This window comes from Nicotiana attenuata, unplaced genomic scaffold, assembly GCF_001879085.1.
Source record: "Nicotiana attenuata strain UT unplaced genomic scaffold, NIATTr2, whole genome shotgun sequence".
NCBI classification, from domain to species: Eukaryota; Viridiplantae; Streptophyta; class Magnoliopsida; order Solanales; family Solanaceae; genus Nicotiana; species Nicotiana attenuata.
In genome coordinates this window covers 1-11,638 of record NW_017672852.1, presented here as the reverse complement: position 1 = coordinate 11,638, position 11,638 = coordinate 1, and the positions used below count along the sequence as shown (strand labels likewise).

The following is an 11,638-nucleotide window of genomic DNA, read 5'->3' as shown; positions in this document are numbered from 1 at the left end:
AAATTATCTGTCGTGTTTTCTTTACGCGACCTTAGAAAATATTAATTAGGAGGAAATTTGGATTATTTTACCCTTATTTATATCTTAAGATATAATCTCTCTCCATTAAATATTTATTATATTTATGTGATATCTCCATCTTCAAGAACAATTATTATTAAGGGTAAAATGGAAAAAATACAATTTATTTTATCTTGAACTTCTAAAATAACAAATAATTTGAGACAAATATTTTTAGAAAGTACGAAAATAATTTGAGATGGAGGGATTACATTTTTTCTTGATTTGAAATATAAATTTAGACCCGTGAATTAAATGAAAAGAGCACGTGTTTCTTTTATTACTTTTTTTTTCTTATACTCTCCGTCTCAAATTATTTGTCATATTTCTCTCTTACGTATCCCTTAAGACACATTCAAGGGGATGTGCCATGGTGCATGCTGTTCGCCGATGACATAGTTCTGATTGATGAGTCGCGAGCCGGTATTAACGAGAGGCTGGAGGTTTGGAGACAGGCTCTTGAATCTAAGGGTTTCAAGCTTAGCAGGACGAAGACGGAATACCTAGAGTGTAAGTTCAGCGCCGAGCAGGGGGAAGTGGGCGTGGATGTGAGGCTTGCATCTCAGGTCATCCCGAGTAGAGGCAGCTTCAAGTACCTTGGGTCGGTTATCTAGGGGGAGGGGAGATCGACGAGGATGTCACTCACCGTATTGGGGTAGGATGGATGAAATGGAGGTTAGCATCTGGAGTATTGTGTGACAAGAGAGTGCCACTGATACTCAAAGGTAAGTTCTATAAAGCAGTGGTTAGACCGGCCATGATGTATGGGGCTGAATGTTGGCCGGTTAAGAACTCACATACCCAGAAAATGAAGGTAGCAGAGATGAGGATGTTGAGGTGGATGTGCGGGCATACTAAGATGGATAAGATTAGGAATGATGATATTCGGGAGAAGGTGTGCGTGGCTCCCATTGATGACAAGATGCAGGAAGCGAGGCTCAGATGGTTCGGGTATATTCAAAGGAGAAGCCCAGATGCTCCGGTAAGGAGGTGCGAACGGCTGGTTGTGGAGGGCACGAGAAGAGGTAAAGGGCGGCCTAAGAAGTATTGGGGGGGGGGGGGGGTAATTAGGCAGGATATGGCGAGGCTTCAGATATCTGAGGACATGGCACTTAATAGCAACATGTGGAGGTCGAGTATTAGGGTTGTAGGTTAGGAGGTAGTTGAGTCTTAACTTATGTCATGACTTTGTGAGACTAGTTTGGTAGGGATACTATTTCGCTTTTGCTTTGTATCTTTCTTCTTGATTTCATGTTGTTCCTATTTTTCATATTATTTCATATTATTTCTGTGGTGTTACTGATATTGTCTCCTTTTGTCTTTTTGTCTTCTTGAGCCGGGGGTCTTTCGGAAACAGCCCCTCTACTCTTTTGGGGTAGGGGTAAGGTCTGCGTACACACTACCCTCCCCAGACCCCACTAGTGGGATTTCACTGGTCGTTGTTGTTGTATCATAGCTTGTGGTACTAACAATAGTTTGGCCAACACGGGTTATTATGGAGGTAGGTACTCTTTCATCCTTAATTAGAGATTTCAGATTTGAGCCCTGGGTATTGAGTCGCCTTGTTAGGGAGAACTTTAGCCCGTAATATGAGATTTTTCGTGACGAATTCAAACTTAGTCGAGTCAATATAAATACTGAACACCAGGTGAAAACAAAAGAATTTTATAACTTTTAGCCCGCGCGAGAAACTATTTACATTCGGTAGTCGAAAAAGTGTATAAAACTTATATAATTTTTGTATATAACATACAAAATGTATATATATACAAATATTATACAAAAAAAATACATTCTTTTTGCTATTATTTGAGAGCGGCTATATAGTATCATTTTCCCAAACTATATTGCGGAATAGAATCCATTCTTTTTTCATGGATGCGAGCGACACCTTTACGATTGGTAAATTAACACTTTGCACTCATAGAAAAATTCTGAGCACCGCATTCGCCAATCATGAGGATCATTGCATCTAATCAAACTGTCATGTGAATTGTGATTATTTAGGGTCTTTACATTATTTACTTACATCAAAGGGCTTCTAAGTGCATTATATTACTTGTTTCAGAATCTTGCATCTACCTCTAAATTACTTGTAACTTTTGGTTGTGGACAAGAGCTACAAGACAACTCCAAGAAGTTTGTGAGACTACGGACCGTTATTGTGGATAAAAACAACATAAGCTAAAACTGTTGCTAATTCATACATATAAAAAAGGGACTACGTGACCGCGAAGCAACACCCATTAATAAGCACAAAATAGTAGCTCTCTATCTAAAGATGCTCCCTCGTATAAATGCCATGTTCCTCTTAACACATTCTCCAAAATTCAACCACTACTACTACCCCACAATAGTTGGTTCAAAATCTTTGTGAACTATGGCACTTCCTATGAAATCATATATACCAATTTTCTCCTTATTCATTTTGACACTAGCTCTTTCTTGTAATGCTGGTGAAATTTCTATTTATTGGGGCCAAAATGCAAATGAAGGAACTCTAGCAGAAACTTGTGCCACCGGAAACTATGAAATTGTGAACATAGCTTTTCTAGCGACTTTTGGCAATGGCCAACAACCCACGATAAATCTTGCTGGTCATTGTGATCCAAGTCTTGGCGAGTGCACCAAATTAAGCCCGGACATAAAATCGTGCCAAGCAAAAGGAGTCAAAGTAATCCTATCCATTGGAGGTGGCGCTGGATTTTATTACCTTTCCTCTGCTGACGATGCTAGGGAAGTTGCCACTTATCTTTGGAACAATTTCTTAGGGGGACAGTCGAGCACTCGTCCTCTTGGCGATGCTGTTTTGGATGGAATCGACTTTGATATTGAAGGCGGAACGAATCTATATTGGGATGTTTTGGCCAAGTCACTTTCTGCATATAGTAGTATGGGGAAAAAGGTGTATTTAACAGCAGCCCCTCAATGCCCATTCCCTGATGCTTGGATTGGAAATGCATTAAAAACAGGGGTCTTCGATTACGTTTGGGTTCAATTCTATAACAATCCTCCTTGTCAATACAGTTCTGGTGATATTAACAATCTTGAATCTGCTTGGGAACAATGGACTTCAGATATTCCGGCTACAAAGATTTTTCTGGGATTACCAGCAGCTCCTGCAGCCGCGGGAAGTGGATTTATCCCTGCTGGTGATCTCACTGCTCAACTTCTTCCCAAAATAAAGGGCTCAACTAAGTACGGTGGTGTAATGCTTTGGTCAAAATACTATGACGATCAGACTAATTATAGTTCTTCAATCAAGAATGATGTCTGAAATGGGGAGCCATATGTTAAGTCTTATAGTGACTAAACATGCTGGGGGAAAATTGAGCCGTATGTTAGTCTTATAGTGACTAAACATGCTGGGGGAAAATTGAGCCATACGTTAGTCTTATAGTGACTAAACATGCTGGGGGAAAATACATATATATCTAATATCATCTCTTTTTATACATATATATATATATAACATTATGTAAATAAGTTTTCGCTATATGAGTCGTGCACTACTTTTTATTTGTCAAGGTTCCTCCTACAGCAGAAAACAAAACAACAGAACTTGTGTCTTTTTTCCTATTAAAATTATCAGAAGTTTTATAGATTTTTGAAGCAGATAATGAATTTCCTTAGGTTATCAGGCAATACCGAGAAAAATTAGTCAATTATATAAGATTTGTGATTTGCAATTACCTGGCAAGATAAAAGCGCTAGTATACATGATCTCTAAGAGACAATAATATATAGTCATTATATTCACACTTGCTTGTTGTCTAAGAAAATTCAGCACCAAACACTAAATTTGTATCTTGTAGCAGGGGCGGAGCTAGCACCGTCGGTACGGGGTAGAATTTTGAACCGATAAAACTTTAAATCCTGGCTCTACCTGTGCTTGTAGGGGCCGAATGGATCGCCTTGGGCCAGGCCAGTAACAATCCAACGTCAAACTTAGATCGGTTAAGCCCAAGTAACTGCATAAATTTGTCTCTTTATTCTTAATCGAGTGGTTGGGCAAGTCCAACAGCATAAATCGAGGTAGTTTTCAACTATGTATACTTTGTATCCACATACCTATATCAGTATTCTTTGTAAATTAAAAGCTACAACATAACAAATGAAGTTTTCAACTATGTATACTCTCTCTGTACCGTTTATTTATGTACTATTTTATTTTTAGTTTGTTCCAGAAGATAATGCTTTTCTATACTTGAAAGATAATTTAACTTTTAATTTCTCATTTTATTTTTAAAGGAAGTTATTATAATCATACAAATATTATGACATGTTTAAGATCATACAAGTTATAAAAGTCTTTTAACCACACAATTCTTGTACTATAAGTTTCAAAAGACTTCATTTCTTTCTTAAATTCTATTCCGAGTCAAACTACATCATATAAATTAACATAAAAATACTTATTAGTTATTCTCGTATAGAGCCAAGCCATTTAATTTCTGCCTACATTATTGTCAGAATCAGCAGAGTTCAGTATTTTTTTGTTTAAATGAGCAGGAAATGGCATTCCATGTAAAACTTATCTGTCATTCTTCTGCGTACCCAAATTGATACCTAGCTTGTGGCTTGTGGTACAGAGCACCACCGATAATATCGTAACTATTTGTTAATTGTTATTTACTTTAAATTAAATAACTCAGCTAATATTAATAGTTAAAACCATATTAGAGTACATATCAGTAGATAAAAATACATGTATGAAAGATGTTTGTCTTGTGCATGTATATTTATTAATTCGGTATAAACATCGCAGATAAAATTTTAGTATGCAGGTACATTGCGGCAATTAGGAGCTACTTGATTATTATTACTTTTGGAAGCTTTGTAATCATCGATATCGTCACTACGTTCAAGTTCTTGTCTCTTCCAATATGTCACGACCCAAATCCTAACATGTCGTGATGGCGCCTATCGATGGTATTAGGCAAGCCGACATTTTTAAAAACACTTCCAATATTACATAGAAGATAATTCAAAAGTTCCTAAATAAAACAGAGTTTTCGAAAACAGAATTTAAACTCAAAACACAAGTGCGGAATAATAGCCCTATCATCGGAGTGTCACTAAGACATGAGCTATCTAAGCAACCAGTCTAAGAAATAGCGTCTACAAGAGTCTATATCAAATACAAATAGAGAAGAAGACAAGGAGGGAGAAACAAGGACTGCGAACGCCGGGCAGCTATCTCGTAAATCTCCGACAATCAACCGAGCACGAGATCAACGCCCACCGTGTTCGGAAACACCTGGATCTGCACATGAAGTGTAGGGTGTAGCGTGAGTACAACCAACTCAGTAAGTAATAATAATAAATAAGGAACTGAAAGATAGTGACGAGCTACACAGATATATTGCATTTCCAGTAGTCTCAGCAAGGAAAATAGACATGCTTCCCAAATCTGGTAAATCAAGTCAAATCAGTGTGTTCAAGTCAAGTTCAAGTAAAAACCGAATAAAATATCTTTCAGAAGTTTTCAAAACAATGACATAAGGCAGCTGTGTGCATCAATAATGAAATCATATACAACCTCTCAGGCAATCCTCACTCAGTCCTCCCATTCACTCCAACCTCACAATCACTCATTCCTCACAGTCACTCATTCCTCATGATCACTCACCACTCGGCACTCGACACTCGCACTCAGTAGGTACCTGCGCTCACTGGGAGTGTGTACAGACTCCAGAAGGGCTCCTACAGCCCAAGCGCTAAATCAAGCCAATCATGGCACAGTCAATGAAACATGTTGCGGCGTGCAGCTCGAACCCATAAATATCCTCATAATCAGGCCCTTGGGCTCACTCAGTCATCAATCTCTCTAGTCTCTCGGTCTCTCAGAAATCAGGGAAAATCAGCCCAAACAGCAATAACATGATGTATCAATAATAATAACAGAGACTGAGATATGATATGCGAGTAAAAACTGCGACTAAGTACAATTAGCATTTAGCAGGCATTTCAACATGTAACACGGCCTCTGTGGGACCCAATAATACCAACACATAGCCTAGACATGGTTTCTAACATGATTTACAGTCAAATTTCTATAACAAACAGAGAGCATATAGCTAACAACAAGATATTCAACTTTACAGATTCCACGGGACGGACCAAGTCACAATCCACTCGGTGCACGCCCACACACCCGTCACCTAGCATGTGTGTCACCTCCAAAATAATAACATGACACCAAGATCCGGGGTTTCATACTCAGGACCAGATTTATAACCGTTACTTACCTCAATCCAAGAAAAACGCTACTCCAAAATGTCTTTGCCTCGCGAGTTGGTCTCCAAATGCCACGAATCTAACCACAAACAGTACAACACAATTAATACGGGCTAAAGGAATCAATTCCACAAGAAGAATACGAGATTATATCTCAAAATCCGAAATCGGCTCAAACCCGGCCCCCGAGCCCACATCTCGAAATCCAACAAAAGTCCCAAAACCCAAAATCACATTCACTCACGAGTCTAACCATACTAAATTTACCAATATCCGACTCCATTTGGTCATCCAAATCCCCAAAATTTACTCTCCAAATCCCTAGCCTCAAACCCCCAAATTTCACCTCAACACCAACAATCTAGGTGCCAAAAACAATGGGGAATCAAGATTTTCAATAATCCCCTCGAAAATACCCTCCAAAATCGCCTAAGTCCGAGTTCAAAATGTTGAAATGAGACTAAAATCGCGAACCCTTGTTTTTAAACATTCTGCCCAAGCTTTTCGCACCTGCGGAACTGCTTCTACGGTTAAATTCCCGCTTCTGCGGAAGTCACTTATCCAGCTGCCTCTGCTTCAGCGATCATAGGACCACATCTGCTCATATTGCAGGTGCGAAAATACCATCGCACCTGCGGATCAAACTCGCATCTGCGCCCTTTTGCCCGCTTCTGCGACAATCGCAGGTGCGAGAATGTCTTCGCACCTGCAACCTCTGATCAACTCTTCCTTGGTCACTTCTGCGATTCATGCCACGCTTCTGCGGGCTCGCACCTGAGGTGCCCACTCCGCAGGTGCGGTTACACCAGTAGCAACAACACTTCAGCTGCTTCACCAACTCAAAATCAAGTCTGTTAACCACCCGAAATCAACCCGAGGCCCCCGGGACCTCAACCAAACATACCTACAATTCTTATAACATGATACGAACTTAGTCGAATCCTCAAATCACCTCAAATAACATCAAAATACGAATTACACACGGATTCAAGCCTAATGAACTTCGAAATTGCCATATTCTACAAACGTCGCCAAAACCTATCAAATCATGTCCGATTGACCTCAAATTTTGTACACAAGTCATGAATGACACCACGAACCTACTCCAACTTCCGAAAAATCAATCCGACCCCGATATCAAAAAGTCCACTCCATGTCAAACTTTCTAAAATTTCATCTTTCGCCAATTCAAGTCTAATTCTACTACGGACCTCCAAATCACAATCCGGACGCGCTCCTAAGTCCAAATCACCTAATGGAGCTAACGGAACCATCAAAATTCAAATCCGAGGTCGTTTACACATAAGTCAACATCCGGCCAACTTTTTCAACTTAAGCTTTCAATTAAGAGACTAAGTGTCTTAATTCACTCCGAAATCACTCCGGACCCGAACCAACTAATCCGATAAGTCATATAACAGCTGTAAAACACAAAAGAAGCAGAAAATAGGTGGAACCAGGGTCAAATAATACAGAAGCATCTCGGTGACATACTGAGACAATACCTGTGATCACTGTGTCTAAAGCAATAGCATCTGGTCTGGTAGGAAGTGCATAGAAACGGGACTGACCGCCACCTGATTAGCCTCCCCCTCTTGGGCGACCCCTAGCTAACTGAGCGCCACCTCAAGCTGGCTGGGCGGGTGGTGTAGCAGCTGGTGTGGAAGATGCAGCCTGACTCCTCTGCTGTGCTGAACCTCCATGACAACGAGGGCACTACCTCCACACATGCCCAAACTCTCCACACTCAAAACAACTCCCTGGTGCTGGTGACGGGGACTGAAGGGAGCCCCGAGCACCGGGATAACTGGTAGAACGACCTAGCATAGATGAGCCCTGAACCGATGGAGCACGAGACGAACTCTGAGCTGGAAGGGCACTGAGAGATGAGTGACCCTGATGAGAACTGTGTGAACCATGGCCAGATAATGCACCACCGTGAACTGGGCGAGTCGTCTGGGCATGCTTGAATGGACGACCCCTGCCGTGGTAGAACTGACCTCCAAAAGGAACCCCACTAAAACCACCTGATCCACGAGACCTCTTGGCCTCCCTATCAACCCGCTCCTGGCCGTGCACTATCTTTATATATCGAGCAATGTCAACAACCTCCTCGAAAGTAGCACCAGACACTCTCTCTCTCTCTATTCATAAGCACCTGCAGCTGAAATGTAAGGCCATCAATGAACCTCCTGATCCTCTCGCTATTAGTGGGAACCAACCAAATTGCATGGCGGGCCAACTCAAAAAATCTCATCTCGTACTGCGTCACAATTATATCATCCTGACGCAACTGCTCGAACTGTCTGCGTAGCTCCTCTCTGCGAGACTGCCGCATATATTTCTCCAAGAAGAGAACGGAGAACTCCTGCCATGTAAGTGGCGCTGCACCAACTGGCCTACGCCTCTCATAAGCCTCCCACCAGGTGAAGGCATCTCCAGTAAACTGAAAATTAGTGAACGAGACCCCACTGGTATCCAGAATACCTGCTGTACGGAGGATCCTCTGGCATCTATCCAAGAAACCCTAGGCATCCTCAGACTCTGCCCCGCTAAAGGATAGAGGTTGAAGTTGACCAAACCTCTCTAGTCTCCGCTGCTCATCATCAGTCATAACAGGAACAACATGGGCCTGAGCAGCTGCCACCGGCTGGGCTGTTAGTGCCCCGGTGTTTGGAGTCCCTGCATCACCTGCTCGGGTGTATGGGCGGCGAGATTCTGGGTACCTCCCACGGCCAAAGAAGTGGTTGTTGCGGCCGAAACAGAGTCCACCTGAGCAAGACTAGTGCATACGGAGCTAAGGCCTCCTGAAGGCCGGGAATCACAATGGGCACAGCTGGTGCTTGAGCTGGTCCCGCTGGCGCATCCACAATTGGGACCTGATCCTGAACTGGGGCAACTGATGGATCTGCAGGTGTTGCCCTAGCTACTATGCGAGCTGCACCTCTGCCCCTACCGTGACCTCGGCCTCTTGTGGCCCTGGCTGGTGGTACTAGTGGCAGTCCATCCTTCCCAGTAGTACGTGTCCTCACCATCTGTGAGAGAATAGAATAACAGAAGTTTAGTTACCACAACAGATTCGCACGACAAGTGTCACACCTCCTTTTTACCTACTACACCCCGTAAGGGCGTAATAAAGGGAGTTATTTCCAACTTGAAGTGACAATCGGAACGGGATTTATTATTACGATTTTAGAGTCACCACTCGGGAAATTAATGGTGTCCCAAGTCACCGATTGAATCCCGATCCGAGGAAATTATGACTCTGTTAACAGTCAGCGAACCAGAAATCCGGGTAAGGAATTCTGTTAACCCGGGAGAAGGTGTTAGGCATTTCCGGGTTCCGTGGTTCTAGCACGGTCGCCCAACTGTCGCATTTGATTTTATCTGATTTCGAAACATGTTATAATTTGTGCTTTTATTAGTAAACCGCTTTTATTGTTGTTTTTTTTAGTAAGAATTGCAACGTCGTGAAAATGCGTCTCGAACCACGTCGCACCAGTGCACCCGTGGTTATCAACACATTTCGACTTCGTTGAGATTCGGATTTGGGTCACATAAATGTGCACCCGCATTTAGGAAGGTAATTTTATATAAATCGTGTGCCTAAAGAGATTATCGCGTTATTATCTTTGGGGAAGGCCGTGGAATTCACTAACAACCCATCCCGAAGTCTAGGTATTTTAGTATAAACATTTATCGAGGGCCCCGCAATTTTACATTGTATCTGGAGAGGCTCGTCTCGTTTATTATTTAAAGGCTAGTCCTGAAGTAAACTACGACTTTCCATTTATTTATCTCTGATGATGCAAGCAAGGGTCCTAATTAGTCTATTAATCCCCCTAGCAGCAGGCTTTGGGCCTGATATTAGCCCAAATCGGACAAGCATATTAGGTTGCGTTGGGATGATCAGAAGATCGAATCCCTGGAGCTGGCGAACCACTGCTCTGCTCAAACCTTTGCTCGCAGAAATTATTTCGAACTCTCATGAGACAATAAAGTAAGCAATGTATTCTTATTCAAATTAACAGAATATTGATTACAAGTTACGAGCCTAAATTCATACTTTGTTGTATCTAATTATTAAACAACCAACAATGTGTTCATATTCAACTAATCAACTTACTACTGACCTAGAATTACCAATGTTTGCCTTAAAACAATGTACTCAGGGAAACACAGGTTTGACATTGAAAATTAGCCTGCTTATATTAACTACTGTATTATGAAGTGGTTATAGAAAACAAGCTTAAACTACTTCTGCCTTTTAAAGTTTAAACAGAAAAATGCGAACCCAGTCTAGCTACAGCTGATAGCTACAAATTAACAGTCCAAGACATGTCATTAACCACTGACCATAGGCATTAGATTCTAACATATGAATTGCCATAATCAGAATGAAAATTCGTTGCACAGTCCAGATGTACAGTCCAGTTACACAGTCCAGTTATACATCCCAATGTTTACACACATACAAAATTGATTTGACACTATGCTATGCGATTAAATCTAACGTCTATTTACTACCAATACACCACAGTCCAAGCAGCATATTTGAAGATCAAACAGGTGAACATTTGTATTCCATTTCAAGCTTAAGGTTACAGCAGAGCGGATTCAAATGTGTACCTGGTAATTGCAAATAAGAAAAGGAAAAGATCAGCAGCAGCAGGTGACAAATCAACAGATCACGACCAGTCACAATAGGAGTAATTTTGAATCAGAACAGCTTCTCAAAAGCCCAGGAACGAACTCAGAAATTGACACGCCCAATAGATGACCAAAACAGCTTAATTGACCCCAAAATTACTTGAAATCAAACACAGGAAGCTTCTGAACCTTCAACAGACCAGAATTCAACTTGAACAAACCAAATTCAAACCAAACCTAAACCAGGACCTTTGTTGCACCTCAATCACTAGGAAAACAATTGCTAGAACTTGGAATTGGCCTAGAAAACTCAATGTAACAGTATTTTTTTTTTTGGGTTTTTCTATATTTTTTGTGTGTTTTTTTTTTAGAGATTTTCATATGTAGAAGAGATTTTCGAGTTCCAGATCTGGTTTTCTGATCTGAAACTCAGATTTCTGTGGAGACTTAGGGAATTTTGGGGGGGGGGGTTCGAGATGGCTGCCCCAAAACTTGCCAATGAAGGCAATGACATGCCCTTTTATAGGCACAAATGAGGGAATTTCAGATTTTCAACTTTACAAACAGTCCCCCCTTTATTTCTATTTAAACCTCTATTTATTGACTTGTGTCTCAAGTTACTACCCTTAGACTTGTAAAATTATGACTAAAGTCCTATTCTAGAATTTAAGGGTTATCTCCTCTCTTT

General features: G+C 41.2%; 1 protein-coding gene across 1 annotated transcript; it reads left to right on the top strand.

Annotated features, from left to right (window-relative positions):
* Positions 1-2,335: 2,335 nt before the first annotated feature.
* LOC109214703 (acidic endochitinase-like) lies at positions 2,336-3,637 on the top strand. The gene has a single exon (XM_019378652.1). The coding sequence runs from the start codon at positions 2,441-2,443 to the stop codon at positions 3,335-3,337; it is 897 nt and encodes a 298-aa protein (XP_019234197.1). The 5' UTR covers positions 2,336-2,440; the 3' UTR covers positions 3,338-3,637.
* Positions 3,638-11,638: the final 8,001 nt, after the last annotated feature.